Genomic DNA, 22,214 nt, shown 5'->3' on the forward strand with positions numbered 1-22,214 from the left:
CTCTATTGCCGTAGCTGCGTGGATGGCTGATTTATTGACTGTTTCGCTATAGGAAAGTTACTTTGCATATGAAGTATGCTTTGATGACGGAACACACCACTCGGCAATTTTGTGCTCCATTTCTTCAGCCAATTACTAGTGTCCTGACCCGACAAAGCTGTTAAATTGTCCGTACGGAGACGGGCGTCTTTCTGGACTCTATCCAGCCTTTGACAAGCCTGGTGAAGTATGTTGTTATTTTCCGCAGATTACAACCGTTACTGTAATTGGAGTGAAAAGCTGTCATTCATTCTACGTACTGGAATATTTTTTGCACAGTTATCTGCCACAGAAGTACTTGGCTTTACTGAAAGACATTTCGCACACTCTTAACGAAACACCTTTGTGATACCCAAAAAACTGTTTCAGGTATTCTTCATTGTGCTTTATTAAGACGTGATCATATTGTATTAATGTTTTCAAGATTACCACAAATCTCTTGTGCCCTGCTCTTTAAAATTTGTTGCACGTTCGATTCTGAGTACACAATTTCACACATTGTTTCGCAAAACTATTTCTTTTTTGTGTATTGATACATATGGTCATAGCAGGGTCGACGGTGTTTTTCAGAGCGAAGAAACTTGTGAATCAAGTTCTCCTCTTCGTAATACAAGTTTGAATCAATAACTTTTCTCTGTAGATTTGCCGCATTAAATAGAATTTTTTTCTGGTATAACTGGGTCAACAATATGGGATTGTGGGTCCACCTTGATGCAAAACACTTTCGTTATTTATTTATTTATTTATTCCAAGAGTAGTTTCAGCGACAAATATCACCGTCGTCAGTGGGTTCTTTGATTCTAAAACATGCAGAAATAACATACTTACAAAACATTGTAATTATATGTGTACTATTTGGTTCCATATATTGATTTCCGTGAACGATTTCGTAATACCTTACTTAATGTACTCCAGGGAATGGTTTTAGGATTTTTTAAATACTTTCTATGTTTTTTTGTAGCCGTTTTTTGTCAGCTTGCATCTGCTACTGTTAGTAAACAAATACAAGAATGTGAATTTATGAATGCCAGCGTTATACAATCGGGATTGCGGTAGTGTTGTGGATACAGTTTCGATGTGTAGTGGCTTGTTACGTAGTTTGTCATGTACTCACATTCGTTGGACGGCTTGCAGATACTTTGACACGCAAAATCATAACTTTCGCACCTTGTTCGTAACCAAAAATATAACGCCATCTTGCAGTTGGCGCGTGTCGCGATGAATGTGTCGCATATTGCGAGAAGGTTATGAAAATTGTAGCGGGAGTTTGACTACTTTTGTTTCTTATTTATGCCTGTGCGTGTTGCAACAACGCACTCTTCACCTCTGTAAAAGAACTGACACTCTTATCACACACAGTGACATAAATAAGGAACAGAAGTCGTCAGAAAAGCCGCTACAAGTTTCATAACCTTCTCGCAATATGTGATACATTTATCGCGACACACGTGAGCAGCAAGACGACTTATTGTTCTGGATAACGAACAAGGTGTGAAAGTTATTTTTTTCTGTGTTTAAAAGTAGCTGTAAGCCGTCCAACGAACTTGAGTACATAACAAACTACGTAACCACCTCGCACACATCAAAACTGTATCCACAACACTACCCCAGTCCCAACTGTAAAACGCTGACACATATAAGTTCATGTTTTTGTATTTGTTTAATAACAGCCACTCAAACAATTACAGATGATATGCTGTATGCCGGAACAAAAAAAAAAGTGACGTATAGTAAATAAGGTATTATGAAATTGTTCACAGAAAACCATATTTGGAATCAACGATACACATGTAATAATGCTTTATAGATATGTTATTTCTGCATGTTTTAGAACCAAAGAACCCACTGATGATAGTGGTACCCGTCGCTGAAAATATTTTGGGAATAAATGTATAAATAAGCAAATAACAGAAGTGTTGTGCTTCAAAGCGGACCGACAATTCCGTATTGTTGCTTTTGTATGCAAACACGGACCAGTGAAAGAGTTTAAAGATAAAATTATTGCTATAAAATTGAGTCATTTTTGTGCGAAACTAAATCCTAAATGGATGGCAAAATGTTCTGAATTGTTCGCGTCATATTCCTTTAATCCTTGGCGTTTCCACTCATCTGCAGGATCTTTCCTAGGAGTCTTCTAATGTCTACTAAGTTCTTATATCCCACACTTAACTTTACTCGAGAATTTAGTGATTACGCAGTCAATCTTCTAAATTTTGCATCATAAGTAAGAAGGTATCTTCTCATTTATGCTGCCACTCAGGATATTCACAATCGAAAAAATGGGGAAAATTAAATATTCAGCTTTGGGTACGCTTTTGTCTCGACTTGGTGAGCATACTGTTCTCTTTGTGCGAGAGCTTGACAGAAACAAGTGATCGCTGAAAAGCAGATGTTGATAGAATCGTTATTTTCAGATAAGAGACTGTATAATACAGCGAGCAAAAGAAAGAAATTATTAGAAACTATATGTCAAGTCGTGTTGGTGCCCACTTTCTTTTCAGTCTTGAGCTATGTCCTTGCACTGTGAGAGGTTATATGAAAAACTATCAACTCTTTGTTGTCAGACGAGCAGTTTACTACAGAGAAGTTCTTGAGCTACGCTGGGAAACGCCGTGTGTGTGTGTGTGTGTGTGTGTGTGTGTGTGTGTGTGTGTGTGTGTGTGTTGAGACAGAAGAAAAGAGGCTGATGCTGAATACATCCTTATACGTTCAGCCACTTCTGGTTGTCGCCTCCAATTTGAAGTCCATATGCTAATCCACTCGTTTCTTGCACTTGAAATATACGTAATGTCGCGCAGTGTCCGGTGAGATATCTGGGCCCTGTAGGGGAAACTTCTTTGAAACGGGCGTTCGCTGTTGGGTCATCTGCATTGTGATGGCATGGTCTGCACCCAAAAATGGCGGTAGCGAACAGTGTTGCAATGTTTGTCTCTCTTTTCATGTTAATTTTTTTAAAATCTGTGTTATTACGAATCTGATACTTTTAAACCGAACAAAACGGAACTATCCACATGAAAGTTAAAATAATTTTTAAAAGTTCTAGTTATAAAGAGATACAAAGAGTAAGCTTCTTCATTTAATTTATCTTTCTTTTCATAAAGGTCACTGATTCTGTCGCTCGTAATTTGTTGTATCAATTTTGCTTTAGTAGACGGAACCTTGTTGTACTGTTTCACATTGATAAATGCCTTCACGTAATTCGGTGTCAAATGGCCTCTATCACACTGTTTAGTGAAGTCACTAGCAATACCTATTTTCAGGATTTTAAATGAGATGTCCATATATTTAGAAACAGCCTTTGAAACCTGAACAGGTACATATTTCAAAATTTTAGACATGACTGAAGCAGCAACTGTTAAAAATCTTCACGGTAAATGATACCAGTCAAACAGTTTCAGAATAAAAATTTGTTGAAATCCTTGACCACGGTTTCGATATATCTAAATAAACCTTCATCAGAAGCAAAAATACAGCTGAACAGGAAGACACCTTCATTGCAAAAAAACTTTGCAACATAACTGAGATAGAAGGGAAAAAAAACAAACACTTATAGCTTTAAGTAACGGTGAAATTACCGAAGTATTACAAGCACAATCAGGCCCTGCAGTGGAATGCTCTAGAAGGAAATTTTTTTCAAAAATAATCCTGTGTTGGGTAATATGATTTCTTTCTAAGCTCGTTACGTTGCTGGCATACTCATAATATTTAAAGAGATTGACAAAGATCTACAACTAATGCTTCATTTTTGACAGTTTTCACGAAAAAATGAATTTCACAACAGAGATGTAAAACGATAAGAGAGAAAATTGTCTTGATTTTAAGCTTAAGTTATTTGACAACACAATTAGCTTCGACATTTTTCGTGAAAATACTTTTTCTGATAATATTATCCCAGTAGTTTCTTGTCATTCCCAGCCTCACAAAATTGTCTTCTTTCACTCTGGAGTTCATCGTGCCGTGAACATACCTTTAGAACAGGACTGTTTAGAAAAAGAAGTGTCTTTAGTACAATCCATAGCTATTATCAACGGATACGATCCCATGTTAATTGACCAAAATGTTAGGAAGAAACAGCTGTAAAATGTTCAACCTTAAGAGATAACAGGGCCATAAAGAGTGGTTCAAATGGCTCTAGCACTATGGGACTTAACATCTGAGGTCACCAGTGCCCTAGAACGTAGAACTACTTAAACCTAATTAATCTAAGGACATCACACACATCCATGCCCGAGGCAGGATTCGAACCTGCGACCGTAGCAGTCCCGCGGTTCCGGACTGAAGCGCCTAGAACTGCACTGCCACCGCGGCTGGCGATAAAGAGTGAGGGTAATGACTTTATTTCTATTCCATTCTTGGGGAAGATAAGGAGACTTCTACTGAAGCAATACGGTTACAGAGTTGCCTTTCCCGTAAACAATAGCTTAATACAAAGTGTGATTCATACTATTGAGGCACAGGAAGTTAATCCGGAGATTACAAAATTACTTGACTGCCCTAACTATTACGTTGGACAAACAGGTATACCTATTAAAGTAAGATATAAAGAAAACATGCTAGGTAAAAATGGGGAAAACGTGTACAATTCCACGTTTGCTGACGTAAACTCGATGACGTAGAATTGTTGACCGTGCGAAAAACTTGGGGTGGCCAGATGGATACCTGGCACTTTTAACGTTTGTCCTTAACATTTATAGTGATCGAGAACGCCATTTTCAAAGACAACTGCAAGTGTTTGAGCTGGAAAGGCAAGAAAGTCTCGGGATAACTGGAATTCTAGGTCTCAATACCTTCTCTCCTTTGGCCCTGCCGATGATGACTGTGGCCTGCAGAACCTGGTGCCGTCATCCCGTGATGCATAACCTAGTGCCGTCACACAATCTTGCTACATCGAAGTAAATTGAAATCCAAAGAGAAAAAATAAGTCAGTATTCAAGAATTACGATAATATCACAATCCAATGCACTTCCAAAACATTCTATGTGCTGCGATATATTTTCATGCACATAAGTTACATTGTTGTATGTTTCGTGATGATTTTATCCCATAGGAATATTTCTGCTACTCATATGTATGTATACACTTATTTCAAATGTCAAAACTGTTACAACCTTATCTCTACGGTAAACGAAATGCCTTTATTTGCTAGTTCACTTTCGTGGATGACTTGTGGGTCACGTTACCCATCCCACAGGAAAAGTAGTCAGTTGGTCGTTCCAAAGGAAAATCGATTTTTTCCCCGGAATAAATGGTAGCCCATCTGTTAATTCAAGGTGTAAGCTTTTCCATAGCAAGTTCATCCAAATCCACCCATCCTTTTCAGCGTGACGGAGTAACAGACTTACTCCGCATTTATAACACGCACTGACAAGCCAAAACAGTACAGCCACTTCCCACCGCGGCGCCGGATGCCACCTGCTGACGTTGCGGGCACGGGATGCGATAACAAAAGTATGTGAACGACGGGGGATCACTCTAGCGCAGATATGGGCTGCAAACGGGATAATACATTGAGATAAGCGACTTCGACGAAGGCAGATTATTATTACGCCGAACCTGAGAACGAGTGTCTCGAAAACGGCTAGGCTGGTCGAATGTGCTACTGTATTGACACCTACGGAAGGAAGAAGAACGACAGTGAAACTATCACTAGGCAATAAATGGTTGGAAGTCCACGACTCTCCACAGAGCGTGGAGTTCAGAGGCTCCTCTGCTGTGTAAAGTAGGATGGATAGTAATCTGTGGCATTTCTGCCGAAAGAACACAAAGCTGGTGCACGCACTAGTGTTTCAGAACATACCGTTCGCCGTAAATTGTTGAGCTCCATAGCAGACCGCCCCACTTGTTCACTTGTTGACCTTACAATATCATCAGTTACGATTACAGTGGGTATGGGACCATGGGCATTCGACCGTCGCTCTACGGAGGTGTGTCGGATCTTCGGGTGGGAGCGGTATTATGCTATGGGAGTCATTTTCCTGCACTTACATGGTAGTAATCGAAGACACACATGCGAATCACCTGCAACCCCTTCACGCGATGTCGCTTCCAGCAGTATAATTGTCCATGTCTCCGAGCCGGAAACGTGCTTCAGTGGTTTTAGGGGGGTTATAGTAAACCCATGTTGATGTCTCGTGAAACCAAATTCTCCTGATCTAGATGCTATGGAAGCCATCTGTGTCACTACCTGGAGCCATCACCGTGTACACAAATCAACGGCCCATTATTTTAAGCACATTACATGATCTGTGCGCAGACATCTCATGCCACATATCTCCACATCCTACCAACAAACCGTCGGATCCCTGATAAGCAGAATCAGTGATGCAATTCGTTCCAAAGACGGACAAACTGGTGGTTAAGCAGGTGGTCATTATATTGTGGTTCGCAAGTGCATCTGGGAATTTTAGTCAGCTCGTGTGTGTCATTCACTTTGGTTACCCTAAATCGTGTATGCGGGCCGGGGTGGCCGAGCGGTTCTAGGCGCTACAGTCTGGAACCGTGCGACCGCTACGGTCGTAGGTTCGAATCCTGCCTAGGGCATGGATGTGTATGATGTCCTTAGGTTAGTTAGGTTTAAGTATTGGGTGATCAAAAAGTCAGTATAAATTTGAAAACTAAGTAAATCACGGAGTAATGTAGATAGAGAGGTACAAATTGACACACATGCTTGGAATGACATGGAGTTTTATTAGAACCAAAAAAAATGCAAACGTTCAAAAAATGTCAGACAGATGGTGCTTCATCTGATCAGACTAGCAAAAATTAGCATAATAAAGTAAGACAAAGTAAAGATGATGTTCTTTACAGGAAATGCTCAATATGTCCACCATCATTCCTCAATAGCTGTGCCCGAGGAATAATGTTGTGAACAGCACTGTAAAGCATGTCCGGAGCTATGGTGAGGCATTGGCGTCGGATGTTATCTTTTAGCATCCCTAGAGATGTCGGTCGATCACGATACGCTTGCGACTTCAGGTAACCCCAAAGCCAATACTCGCACGGACTAAGGTCTGGGGACCTGGGAGGCCAAGCTTGACGAAAGTGGCGGCCGAGCACACGATCATCATCAACGACGCGCGCAAGAGATCTTTCACGCGTCTAGGAATACTTTTTTATTTTTTGCTCTAATTAAACCCCATGTCATTCCAAGTATGTGTGTCAATTTTTACCTCTCTATCTACATTATTCCGTGGTTTGTTCAGTTTTCAAATTTATACTGACTTTTTGATCACCCGGTAGTTCTACGTTCTAGGGGACTGATGACCTCAGAAATTAAGTACCATAGTGCTCAGAGCCATTTGAACCACTTTTTAAATCGTCTATGGCCAATGCCAGAATGTCTCTTTTGGAGAAAGAAAGAACGAATTATCATCCCCATCCGTTCGCTATCCTATTTTGTGCTCCATCTTTAATAACGTCATCGTGGACCGGGTGTTAAACACTAACCTTCCTTTTAAATATTTCTTTGCAGGTCGTGAAGGCCCAACTGTGGTGGCAGTGAAGACGTTGAAGGAGAACGCGACGGAGAAGGAACGCGCGGACCTGGTCCAGGAGCTGCAGGTGATGAAGATGCTGGAGCCACACCCTAACGTCGTGCGGCTGCTGGGCTGCTGCACGGAGAAAGGTGAGTTGTGTGCTGCGTTCTACCTCAGTCGGAGAGTGCGTCTTGTGTGGTTTACTGCACAGTTTGAATGAAATACATACAGCTGCTTTCGTACTGGCGTTATTGCTACATGATGTCAGCTGCTGACGTTCGTCTACATTACATTAAAAGAACTGCACTCAGATGGACAAGGCGGATTGCGATTATTGGCAGGTAGGTACGAAATGATTACACTTTCAGCTTTGAAGGACCAACATGCATTGCGCTACATGACCATGAAACGTGCATGTAAGATGGCGTCGGGACTCCTTGGTTGTGAATGTGACGATCCAGCCACCACGTCATGTCTCAGACGTGGTCCTGCGATACTCATCTCACGTCGCTTGCACGTCAGCTCTCAGATCCCACAGACTGGTGGGTGGAGGTGTCCTCATGACACACTCATTGACAGGTCACACATTCTCGATGGGAGAGAGACCAGGCCATGCGGCTGGCCCTGGCTGCAAGGCACGCTCGGGAGGTGGTAGCAGTACGAGGACGAGTGTTGTCCTGGAATAGGGCACAGAAGTGGGCATGAGGAATGACAGAGCCATGAGTTTCAGTACCTCCTCCAAGTACAGGGTGGCCGTCACGGAGCACCACGGGATCTCGCTCTCCACGCCATAACATTAGACTGGCGAAACGTCTGATGAGAAACCACAAAGTATTATTTGTGACGCTCTCCACAGCGCCTCTAGACAGGCGCCCAGTGGTCGTTGCCTCTAAGCCAGAAGCGGGAGTCGTCACTAAACATAGTCCGTCGCCAGTCTGCAGGGCCCCATGTCCAACTTTGCCGACACCAGGTGACGCGGCGTGCCTCGTTTCACATAACCGCCTGGTAGTGATACGATCACTTAGTGGTCGCTGCACAAAGGGCGAGGCAGCCTACTGAGTGGTTATTAAGGTTGCCGTTGGATCTGTTTGCGTATGGCAGACAACCCGTCGTCCTCGCTCCTTGAGGTGCACCGGCCGGTGTGGCCGAGCGGTTCTAGGCGCTTCATTCCGGAACCGAACGCCTGCTACGGTTGCAGGTTCGAATCCTGCCTCGGGCATGGCTGTGTGTGATGTCCTTAGGTCCTTAGGTTAGACTTCTAAGTCTATGGGACAGATGACCTCAGATGTTAAGTCCCATAGTTCTCAGAGCCTTGATGTGCGTGTCGGATATCCAGACTCCAGACGTCTTGCATGCGCACCTTCCTGTATCCATAGCCGCGTTACAGAGGTCAATACTGCTTTCTTTATGACCGGTGTGGTGCACAATACGTTGATACCGTCATCCAGTCTCCTGCAGCTCCACGATGAAGCTCGTCTCAAACTCATCTAACTGAGCAACATTCTGTCGAACATGTCGCCTGTACACAGTGTGGCATCCAGGTGATGCTGTAGTAACACTCTCGTATTGACTGCCACGGCCATTTGGAACCCTCTTATGTCATATGTTTCTGACATTGCCAGACTGGGTGCGATCTTTAGTATACTGAACTCCGAAGATCGCGAAACAGCCGAGATCACTAGTAAAGTACAAGGTGATCACAAAGTCTTGCCCTGTTTGTACCGTTTTTTTTACAGATTAACCGTTTGATATAATAATTTAAATTTGATGCCGTTACATAGGTTAGTGTTACTAGTTTTGTTTAAGACCACTTACGTTATTAAACCTCAACGTGTGTTCCCTTGGTAGCTCGGAGAATGTCGCGGCGGTATTCCAGTTCCCGCCAGGTGTTTCGTACCATGTGTTCTGTCACAGTACCCACAGCAGCTTTTATCGTAGCCTTCAGTTCGTCGACGTCAGCAACTGGTGTGACGAAGACTCTGTCCTTGATATGGCCCCAGAAAAAAAAAGTGAAGGGGCGTAATGTCTGGAGAGGGGAGTAATGTCCGGATCGGTGGATTGGTAGGAACGGTCCAACACACTGGCCACCCCGCTCTCCAGACATTACGCTCCTTGACTTTTTTTCTGGGGCTATATCAACGTCAGAGTCTTCGTCACACCAGTTGCTGACATTCTCCGAGTTACCAAGGGAACAAACGTTGAGGTGTAATAACGTAAGTGGTCTTAAAAAAAACTATTAACACTAACGTATGTAACGGCATCAAACGTAACTTATTATGTCAGGCAGTTATTCTGTTACAAATTTATAATCTGGGCAAGAGTTTTTGCTCACCATGTATTTATTTACATGACCGATTTCGGTAAGACTATGTTAACCATCTTCGGTCCTTCAACTTGCATGAATTGTTAAGTTGAAAATCCAAAGATGGTAACGTAGTTTTACCGGAGTCGGTCGTCTAAATAAATACTTTACTAGCCACCTTGGTTGCTTGGAGTTTTTCCGCAGTTTGACTTCAAGGCCCCACCCATACTCCCCAAGCAAGTTGCTGACCGTGCAAGAGTAGTCATCGTTACAGCTGACGCTGTAGAAAATATCCACCCAGTCTGCAGTGGATTGATCATGTCTTTCTGTGTGCAGTTCTTTTTACGATAGTCAGTGTATATCGATACAGAGATTGTTAGGGATGGAGCGTGAAAAGCAATGAACGTCGCTCCCGAGCATTAGCAACTAGCAACAATACTGTTACACACAATTTTACTGAAATGAGCTTAATTTTGTTCATTCCAAACTGTCTTCATTAACAACAGGACCATAGTTAATGAAGCGATTTGTAAATTTGCATTTACAGTTTCAATTGAATGTGGTTGTTTTTGTGATGACTGACCAACGCGACGCTGCGCCGATAGGCCGATGACGTCATTAACATGGTGGAGATTGCAGACTTAGGGAAGACAAACTGATCTATCAGGAACAGGGCGTTTTAAAATCTTCAGTACATGTTAAGAACTTGAAAGTATCACAAGAACGTTGGAAAACGAGGCTTTCAATCAGGGGCGTAAATTTTACCATGGAGTGGGCAATCCTACGAAAAAGTTCGTCAGGACGTATTCATTGGCTCTGGCTACTCAGAATCCAACTACCACTTCCAACAGAACCTCGCATCCGGGCTACGCTGCCCTTCAATACAACACTTATAAGTGCAATGGCGCCACTGTCCAAAGGTGATTGACAGTATCGTCAATACACAAGTAATTACAATCAGACTTCTGGGAAAGAATAGAGTGGAGAAAACGGCAATTGCATGGTTCGAGTCAGAAACTGAGAATAGCAGAGATGGTTCAAATGGTAGAGCAATGGATAAAGGCACCTTCACCGCTCGATAACATCGGTGAAGTCACTGATGACAGTGCAACTAAATCAGAGTTATTAAACACGGTTTTCCGAAACCAAAGAAGACGAAGTAAATATTCCTGAATTCCAGTAAGAACAACTTCCAAGATGAGGAACACAGAAGTAGATATCCTCGGAGTAACGAAGCAGCTTAAATCACTTAATTAAACCAAGGCCTCCGGTCCAGATTGTATACCAGTCAGATTCTTCTCAGAGTATGCTGATAAAATAGCTCCATATTCAGCAGTTATATACAAACACTCGCTCACAGAAAGATCCGTGCTTAAAGACTTGAAAATTGGTCAAGTCACACCAATATCCAAACAGGGAAGTAGGAGTAATCCGCCGAATTGCAGGCGTATATCACTAACGTCGATTTGCAGCAGGGTTTTGGAACATATACTGTATTCGAACATAATGAAGTACCTCGAAGAAAACGATTTATTGACACATATCACGGTTTCAGAAAATGTCGTTCTTGTGAAACACAACTAGCTCTTTACACTGATGAAGTAGTAAGTGCTATTGACAGGGAATATGAAATTGATTCCATGTTTTTAGGTTTCCAGAAGGCTTTCGACACCGTTCCTCACAAGGATCTTCTAACCAAACTACGTGCCTACGGAGTATCGCTTCAGTTGTGCGACTGGATTCGTAATTCCCTGTCAGAAAGGTCACAGTTTGTAGTAATAGACGTAAAGTCATCGAGTAAAACAGAAGTAGTATTGTTCCTGATCTCTATGAACGACATAAGCCGTCTTACATTGTTTGCAAATGATGTTGTCATTTACTGTCTTGTAAAGTCATCAGATGATCAAAACGGCTTGAAAAATGATTTAGTTAAGATATCTGTATGGTGCGAAAAGTGGCAGTTGAGCCTGAATCAGGAAAACTGTTAAGTTATTCACATGAGTACCAAAAGAAATCAGCTAAATTTCGATTACGCGGTAAGTCACACAAACCTGAAGGCTGTAAATTCAACTAAATACTTAGGGATTAAAATTACAAATAACCTAAACCGGAACGATCACATAGATAGTATTGTGGGTAGAGCAAACCAATGACTGCGATTCATTGGCAGAACACTTACAGCGTGCAACAGGTCTACTAAAGAGACTGCTTATACTATGCTTGTCCGCCCTATTCTGGAGTATTGCTGTGCGGTGTGGGATCCACATCAGGTGGGACTGACTGATGACATCCAAAAAGTACAAAGAAGGGCAGCTCGTTTTGTATTATCGAAATAGGGGAGATAGCGTCAGAGACATGATACGTGAATTGGAGTGGCAATCATTAAAACAAAGGCGTTTTTCGTTACGACGGGATCTTCTCATGAAATTTCAATCACAAGTTTTCTCCTCCGATTGCGAAAACATTCTGTTGCCACCCACCTACATAGGATGAAATGATCATCACGATAAAATAAGAGAAATCAGGGCTCGCACAGAAAAATGTAAGTGTTCATTTTTTCCCGCGTGCCTTTCGAGAGTGGAACGGTAGAGAGATAACTTGAAGGTGGTTCACTGAACCCTCTGCCAGGCACTTTATTGTGAATAGCAGGAGTAATCACGTAGATGCACGTACAAAGAAAAAGCATATGCAAGATGAAGGTGACAATAAACAATGATAGGAACCGTAGTAATTTCGATAGATCACCATCTCAATTAACACATTCCAAACTAAAAATACGATAGACATCCACAACTTAGACGTAAAGACAGAAACGCAGTTATCCCCCTTAGCTCGAGTGGTTAACTAGACCCAGTAATTCACTACGAGAAAATATTTTCACTAACAACATTTCACCCACATGTGTAAACAGCTGAAACTCAAGTCGTGGCGGAACAAAAACAGATTAGGCTCCATTATAATACTTAGGAACAAATCATTTCCAAGTGCACTGTGCTCGCATGTTACTCTTCGTTCGATAACGCGCGAGATCATTGTGGCAGCAGCAACTTTGTTTATCTGCTCTCATTGTCTTCTAAGAACCTTCAAAAACTCTTAATAAGCAGTAACGATAATGAAAGAAATAAACAAGCACAAATATAGCTGAAAAGCGGGGCCGTTGTGTCGCCTCCGAGGCTGATGAATGGTCTTCCGCGACAGTCGCCCGAATGACGGAAAACCGAAGTCAGTTTTCTCGGGAGGGAACTTTAATATTTTCCTCCAGTATTTCGCTGCTGCATCACTTTTTTCATTGTGTGGCTCTCAATACCTTATTAGAACACGACAGTTTTTCTTACGTCGCGCTCCAAAATCTAAACGTTATGTAGCCTACATAAGGCTAAATAAATATGAAGCTTTAACTCACGTAACTTTATATTCACTGCTCAAGCGTGAAAGTCAGTAGACTTGTTTTGGTCAACACTTCATTGAGAAAGCAAGCATTCTGAGCTATCTCCGTAACTTAGTATATATCGTTGTGTCACTTGTGTGACGTGCTCAAGATGTTAACGGATTCAGAGGTACATTTATTGTGCAACACATTAAAATTAGGATTGTAGTTTCTGTTCTGTTACATCCGTGGCAGCACGAAGTTCTGGAAGTTTTTAATGTACCACTTTCCCGTATACTGTTGATAAACTATTTCTTTTCTTAGAAGTATATGCTGTTTTGCTAGATCAATCATCATAAGAATTTAATAATAACTTAGTTCTTTATTTAGAATTCGGACAAGAATGAGAAAGCCGAATTTGCTACGTTCGGAGGAGTGCGCGTTACGTTTCGGTTTAGTAATTCTAGTCAGTAAAGACTATGGAGCTTGATGTACAGGGTGGTCCATCTTAAGTTTTGGATGAGATTGTCTCGAAAACTATACATCGGGTAAAAATAGTGGGTAAGACAATTTCGTAAGCTGAAACGGGGACATCAAATGATTCTACACGTGACCCCCCAGCCCCCGTCCCCTTGGGTGGGGTGGGGGACAACTTTTAAATCTTAAACGGAAACCCCCATTTTTATTGCAGATTGGATTCTCTATTTTTTTACAAAATCTATCCTACCCGCCACAGTTTTGATGGAGGGAGACGGAATGATATTAAAATCTCGTTAGGGAACTCTTCACAATTGCATTATTGCATTACTCACCTGACTGTGGCGCTGTCGTGGCCAAACTGCGAACTATGGCTCAGTATAAAGGTTGGCGCAATGCAATCATACGTCACTTCACTTTTAGATTGTGAACCGTAAACATCAACTGACGAAGGTAAATTATTCTTTAGCGAAACATGGCTCACTATCCTCCTACAGAGATTGTTGATTATTATTATTATTATTATTATTTTGAGCTTTTACTCATTACATAGGCTTATCTCCAACATAATAATTTACTTGGAAATTACAATACAGACAATAACCGTTCTTATACTATATTCTCAAAATATTTCTCCAGGTGTTTCGATCTTCTGTGTCTTCTTCCTCTGCGCCCATTCTCCCCATTGTGTGCTGTACATTTTGGATCCAGGTGGTCATAGGGCGTCTTCTTCTTCTCCCCTGAGGTTCCTATTCAAGTATCAATTTTGGTATTCTGGTTTTCTCCATTCGTCGTACATGCCCGTACCACTGTAATTTCTTCCTATCCATTACGTCATATCTTTCTTTTATTTCCATTCTCCTTATTACTTCGGTGTTCCTTATCTTTTCTATCCTGTAGATTCTTGCCGATCTTCTCCAAAAGTCCATCTCTAGAACTTGTAATTTTTTAATGTGCTTCATGTTAATTGCCCAGGTCTCCGTTCCATACAGAACCACACACTCTAATATGGATTTGTATATTAATTTTTTAGTTCTGCTCATTACATTCCTGCTCCATAAGACTGACTTAAGCATCCCAATGACCCTCCGTCCGCTACTAATTCTTTTATTGATTTCTGATTCTGATTTTCCCTCGATTTCTAAAATGGATCCCAAATAACCGAAAGTGTTTATCTTTTGGATTTTCTTTCCTTCAATGTATAGCTCATCTGAATCATTAGTCAAGTATTCTGTTTTGTGGTATTTAATCTTCAAACCCCAAGTTTTGTATGCTGTTGCTAGTTGATTGCACTTATAGTTAGCATCCTCCCCATCTTGTGCTACGACTACTTGACCATCAGCAAATAATAAATGATGTAGGTAAACTCCATCTCTTATTTCTAATCCCATACTATTACATTTACGAGACCATGTTCTAAGGCTAATATCTATATAGATTTTAAATAATGATGGTGGCATGGAACAGCCCTGTAAAAGGCCTTTGCTTATTCTAAATTTCTGTGAAAATTTATTACCAACTTTCACTTGGCAAATGTTTCTTTATACATCTGTTGTATTATTTTAATCAAGGAAGGGTTTATGTTTGCCATATGTAGTGCTCTCCAAAGTAATTTTCTTGGAACAGTATCATACGCTTTTTCTAGATCTATGAAAATTAATCCTATATTTTTTTATTTTTCCCTATGTTTCTCCAAAATATGTCGTAATGTGAAAGTATGGTCTACACATGATCTCCCAGCCGTGAATCCACATTGTTCTTCTTGGATTCTAAAATTTTTTCCAGTTTGTTTTTAATTACTTTCGCAAAAATTCTCATTAATGTGTTTGTAACACAAATTCCTCGATAGTTTGAACAAATTTTGCGATCCCCTTAATTTCTTAAATATTGTATTAATGTAACCTAGCTTCATCTCGTTGGGTATTGACTCTCCATGTATCATTTTGTTGAAGAGCTGTGTTATTAGTTTCACAATTTTGTCACCACCATATTTCAGACACTCCAGATTGATATTGCCTGGTCCTGGTGATTTACCATTCTTTCCTGTTCTCAACGCCTGAAGTACTTCCCTTTCTAAAATGTGGATCTCATCATTTTCATGTCCTTTATCTTCCCCTGTTCCTTCTTCTAGATATTCTTCTCTGTCCTCATTTAATAATTTTCGGAAATACTCTTCCCATTCCTTTTGTGTTATCAGTTGGAGATTAGTTTTGCTTTTTATATCCCGTCGAAGCCCTTTCAATACTGACTATGCTTCTTTTACTCTCGCAAATCCTAATTTGCTATTCACCTTGGCACATGTTCTTTTCCATGCTTCATTTTTTGCCATCCTTATTTTTTCATCACTTCATTCTTCTTTTCCTTGTATATTGATCTGGTTTCTTCTGATTTATCATTCAACCGCTGAAGGAACGCATTTCGTTTTTCTCTAACGAGGACCTCTAGTTCCTCCGACCACCACTCTGCTGCACGGTCGTGGTTGCTATCTTTCTTACCCAACACCTCTGTTGCTATGATTTTCACATTAGCTTTTATATAGTTCTATATTTCCTCTGTACTTCCTTCAAATGATTCAACCAATTTCCTTTCCATCCTGGCCGCAAAGAGTGTTCTGATACTTTCGTCTTGTAGGCTGTCAATATTAAAAGGCAAATTTTAATCTTTCTCAGTCTGGTTCGTTTTATTTATGTTACTTGTAACACTCCTTGCATTCTTCCATGGCCAGAAAGACTTCATTTTAACTAGATAGTGGTCTGATCCACTGAGCTCCTCTATAAGATCTGACGTCTACTGCTTTGAAACTACTTGTTTGCCTAATGATAATATAATCTATTATAGAACGAAGTTCTTTGGTTTTCTTTGGCCAAGTATATTTATGAGATTGTTGATATGATGTTAATTTTAGGTGAATGCCATAACAATTACGCTGCAGTTGCGCAATTGTATGCGGATCGTTTCCCAAACAGATGACATCCAAGCGAAAACAATATTCGAAATTGCACTCAACGAGCTCGAAATGGATACATCCACCGTCCACCTCATCATCGCAAATACAATGAATATGATCTCATACCCTTACTGTTGTCGCCTGTGTTCATCTGGATCCAGAAATTAGTACTCGTGCGATTCAGAGACAAACTGGAATACCGAAATCAACTGTTTTGAGAATTTTGAAAGCACATATATATAATGCGTATCATATCACACTGGCACAGGCATTAACGCCGAACGATATGCAAAACGCATGTATTTCTGCCAGTGGATCTTGGAAATGATAACAGGTGACAATGATTTTTTTTAGATACGTTATGTTCACCAAAGAAGCCACATTGAAAAATAATGGCGAATTAAATCCTCTTGATTGTCATTATTGGTAGGACCGTATTTTTATTTATTTATTTATTTTTTTGGTCAAAATGTTACTGAGGAATCTTATTTACAACTTCTTCGCGATGATTTGTTGGTGTTAATGGAAGATGTTGATTTAGAAACTAGGCAACGAATGTGGTTCCAAGAGGACGGAGCAGCTCCCCATTATGCTAAAAATGTGCGGAACGTTTAAATTTACGGTACCCTGGTCGGTGGATAGGATGCGGCGGACCATTTCAGTGGCCTCCACACTCACCAGGCCTAACATCTCCTGATTTTTTCTTGTGGGGTTATTTAAAAAATATTGGTTATGAAAGACAGCCTACAACCAGAAACGATATGGAGCTACGCATTCGAAGAGTCTGTGCAGCTATACCATGTGATGTGCTGCTCAAAACTGTGGACAACTTTCGCAGACGATTGACTTTATGCATTGCAGCAAATGGGGATAATTCTGAACAATTCTGAACAATTTCTTCGTGGCTGATTTCATTAATTAAGCATCCCACATTGTGTGAGGCAAGAGGACTAACACTAATGAAGCACCCAATGGGAACATCACTCTACTACGTCAATGTCGTTGTTCCTGGGTAACGCTAAAAGTAGGATACAGTACATTTTGTACAAAAACAGCTTAATTTGACGTAACGAAAGAATAGGTGCACTTTTTTATCGATTTGATGCGTCTTTCTCGGGTAATTCTAAATAAATCGGAGTTCTTCCCCAATTTTTCGTTTTTCTCGATTTCAGTGCCATCTGTCAGTGGTTTAAAAAATTACTTGGAATCCCCCCCCCCCCCCCCCCCGCGGGGGGCGGGGGCTAGAGGTCACGTGTAGTATCATTTGGTGTCCCCCTTTAATCTTACGAACTTGTCTTATCCACTATTTTTACACGATGTATAGTTTTCGAGATAATCCCACCAGTAAACTGCGTCAGATGTATTCTGGTTGGTCTAATTTTCAATTTTGTTCAGCTTTATTGACCAGTTTTCATTACTACTTTATTTCAAATTACAGAGTACCGTGTCTACCGATTACGTGTATATAAAAGTATAGAAACGAAACAAAAGAACACACACTGGACTATTTTCGGCTCAGAGGCGAAAAACTTGAAGTTTCTAGGTATTTCAAAATTAGCAAGGCGACAACGCATTCAAAAGTACCAGGAAGCCTTTAACGGCAATGACAGTAATTTGACAAAGTTAAGAAAGATAATTAGAATCTGTAGTAGAACGGGCTTGAACTAGAGAGGCAGAGGAACTATTAACAACGTGCAAAAAACTCACTTATTCACGTGAATGTATACTCCAGTAAGTCGATCAGCAGTTAGAAAATGTGTAAATTGTGTGAGCTATTCGTGTGACGAAGGACAATTACCATAATCCATGCAGTTTTGGGAATGCAGCCGCAACCAGCTACTCTCCTCTACTGGAGGAGGAGAGGGATTGGTCACAGCAGCATCTACATTTTAATGGATCAAGAAATACGGCATGAAAAATGTGAATAATACAAAGGTATGTTTCCCACGATTCCAGATTGTTTACCTATTTCTATCATTTTGTGGACACTAGTATCACTCAGCCATGTACATTATATTGCAAACAGTCATAGTATATTCTCTGAGGCTTCCAGTTTTTATGAGAGAGTTATTCCCGTTAAAGGGCCTGGTCTAAGGGGCTAGAGATTCGCCCTTTCATTCCAGTCGGAGCGCACGCTCCCGAAGCGTCACGTGGCTTTCACCGTTTCATATTCGGGCGCAGACCGAGCGGGATTTGCTGGCAAAGCTGCAAAGAGAGAGAAATCGCAGAGAGACTACTCGGAGGTTTCTCATCTCAGAGGGCTTTGCGGTGAGACTAAGCCCTTCTGACGCCGCTCCGGGACCTAGCTAGCTGGTTACAACTAGCGACATCAATAAAAGTGACAAAGGCAGAAGCGGAATAACGGTTACCAATGCCTGTTATATTTTATCATTCGCTTTTCAGAGCCTATGCTTTGTATTAAGATAAAGTAGTACTTCACTGTCCGTTACATTACTCTGTCAGCGTACATTATTGTACGAAATTTTGTAAACTCTTCGGTACCGTTGGACATTCACAGAGGATAGTGTTTACTAGTGAGGTGAGGCGTTCTCCTACTCTCAGCGATACAAAGTCACATATTTTTTTCGTAAATACCGTCAAGTTCAGCATTAAGTTGCCAGAAAACACGAGTTACCTTGATCTCAGGCGTTCCCCTTCAATTCTCGCCATTACGACAAGCCAGCAGTCAAGATTGTACAAGATACTAAGCCGAGTAGTCACGGGAAAATCAAGACTGGACGTTACCCGCAACCAAGTGGAACCATTTATCATAATTAAATATTGACATTTAACTTAAATATCAGAAATAAAAAACTGCATATGCAGCTCCCAGAAGGGTTTTTGGATCGTTTCTGCAAAATGGAATTTAGCCGTAATGTTTTCAGTACTAGTTTTGCTCACTTGCTTTTTTTTCTGCCCTGATTAACATAACAGGAAATGGAACTTCAACGAATAGGACATCAGCTTGTGCAGAAGCAAAGCAAAGTGCGAACCACTTACCCATCTCCAAGTACCTGCATCATAAATAAAACGTTGTGATTTATTCTTGGATTATCCTGAAAAGCAAATTAATTAATAAATAGGGAGCACTATTTCGTGACGTCGATACCTCTGTACCTTTCTCTGAAGAACTCCAGCCTCTTTACGGCTGTGCCGTTCCGTTCATATCTCATTTTACGGATGGTCTGTGTGCCCCACGAACCTTACAGAGAGTCTGCAGCTCGTCGGCTAGTGGGTAGTGTTGCTGCCTCGATCACTTGTTCCCGGGTTCGATTCCCGGCCGGGTTGGGGATTTTTCTCTACCCAGCGACTGGGTGTTTGTGTTGTATAATCATCATTATTCGTGACAGTGGCTAGATTGGATGGTGTAAAAATGGAATTTTTTAAAAATTGGGGCTACGTATGGGTGCACCGTTGAGCGTCCCACAAACCAAGCATCATCATCTTCCAACCTCACAGAACACTGTCAATCAACATTTCCTTACCTACTCCCATTTTTGTATCTCTGTTAATAGTAAAATATTCTAACCGCCCACCGGCTCCACAGTGATGGCGATGTATAAAGCAAGGCCGGCCGAAGTTGACGAGCGGTTCTAGGCGCTACAGTCTGGAGCCGCGCGACCGCTACGGTCGCAGGTTCGAATCCTGCCTCGGGCATGGATGTGTGTGACGTCCTTAGGTTAGTTAGGTTTAAGTAGTTCTAAGTTCTAGGGGACTGATGACCTCAGAAGTTAAGTCCCATAGTGCTCAGAGCCCTTTGAACCATTTTTTTTATAAAGTAAGGAAGTAGCATCATAAAAATTATAAATCAGAGTTACAGGAAGTAAAATCGTATAATAATATTTTCCTACCAAATTATTTATGTGAAAGTTTTATGAAAATATGTTTACAAACCCTACCGTCCATCATGAAACCTTGAAAGCCCACTAGTGGACTGTAGGGACCAGATGGACAGCCACTGTTCTATAGCACCCGAGAAAGATACGAGATTCCTACGTACCCCTTCTGGGCACGTGGTTTTTCGAAAGCTTTGGCTTCCCCGTAGAAACTAGCCGCCTTCTCTATGTAATAAAGTTGCTGCCTCTGGATCATTGGGTCCCGGGTTCGATTTGCGGCCGGGTCGGGGATTTTCTCTGCCCGGGGACTGAGTATTTTTGTTGATCATCTCATCATCATTTAAGCCGTGACGAGACTGGAAATGGAAAGATTGGGAACTTGTACGGGCGCTGATGACCACGATGTTGAGCACCCCACAAATCATCATCATCATCTACGTAATAAGATATTGCAATGGCTGTGTTATTTTGAATTACGGTGCAATGGTCCTTCAGACAGGCATGCATGCATGCATACATGGTAGAACGAACATTGCACTGTAGTTCTGAGAAACCCAGTGCATTTCCGAACGAACATTGCACCGCAGTTCTGGAAAATACAGGCACTGCAATATCGTATGTATCCGCCGACACCAAGCTAGCGACTTTCAAGTAAAATGTCTCCGCTGTACGGGGATATAAATAATGGATGTACGAGTACATGTTGTTCACACATGGTTGACGACATACGGGAATTTGGGTCTGGCCGTGAGTCGTATTTGGGTATCCAAATAGTGTGGCGACCGCTCACTATAAGCGGGAAATCCGGGATCGAGTCCTGGACCGCTAAAAGTTTTCGTTGTCATTCCATTCCACAGGTGTTCTTTATCCATCTTCGCAACTGCGAATTCATTTAACGTATTCTCTACGTAAATCTCTGAGTATGCCTGCATCACGCGACGTCCTATGTCGTATGCAGTACACTTGGTGGATTTTTAAGAAAGGTATTAAACTGAACATCAAAATTGGGGACCATGAAGTAGGCGAAGTGAAGGAATTCTGCTACCTTGAAAGCAGAGTATCGTTCGACAGGTGAAGTGAAGACAACCAAAAGATTAGCACAAAGAATTTTCTAGTTTCAAACAGTGGCCTTAATTTGAGAAAGAAATTTCTGACAATATACGTTTGGGGCACAGCATTGTATGGAAGCGAATAGTGGACTGTGGGAACAGCAAGAGAAGAGAATAGAGCCGGCCGAAGTGGCCGTGCCGTTCTAGGCGCTACAGTCTGGAACCGAGCGACGCTACGAGCGCAGGTTCGAATCCTGCCTCGGGCTTGGATGTGTGTGATGTCCTTAGGTTAGTTAGGTTTAATTATTTCTAAGCTCTAGGCGACTGATGACCTCAGAAGTTAAGTCGCAAAGTGCTCAGAGCCATTTGAACCATTCAGAAGAGTGTAGCAACATTTTACTTACTTGCATGTCTGAAAGAACAGACACTGCTCACGATCCACAGCTGTGCGAAATAGTTCGAAATTAATTCGCTGATTTGAATTGCTTGATATCGGTTGTATTAGGTGTATCGCACCACTTACGGCAAGTGAAAGAGACAGAGTAATAGATAACGAGAGAGATTTATGCGTGTAAGATAAGTCATTCTCTCGAAATTTTCTTCCTTCATACTCCCTCTTTATTCCCACAGACGACGTTCACTGACCCCATTGGTGCTCCGTCTACGCGGTTCTAGGTGCTACAGTCTGGAACAGAGCGACCGCTACGGTCGCATGTTCGAAT

General features: G+C 41.4%; 1 protein-coding gene across 2 annotated transcripts in view; it reads left to right on the forward strand.

The window, feature by feature from the left end:
• The window catches only part of LOC126278525 (tyrosine kinase receptor Cad96Ca), an 800,638-nt gene that overhangs the window by 355,985 nt on the left and 422,439 nt on the right, over nucleotides 1-22,214 (forward strand). For both annotated transcript variants that reach the window (XM_049978699.1, XM_049978706.1), the window contains exon 7: nucleotides 7,511-7,663. In XM_049978699.1, the coding sequence (XP_049834656.1) occupies nucleotides 7,511-7,663 (153 nt within the window). The remainder of the gene's footprint in view (nucleotides 1-7,510; nucleotides 7,664-22,214) is intronic.

This window comes from Schistocerca gregaria, chromosome 1 (assembly GCF_023897955.1).
Source record: "Schistocerca gregaria isolate iqSchGreg1 chromosome 1, iqSchGreg1.2, whole genome shotgun sequence".
Lineage (NCBI taxonomy): Eukaryota > Metazoa > Arthropoda > Insecta > Orthoptera > Acrididae > Schistocerca > Schistocerca gregaria.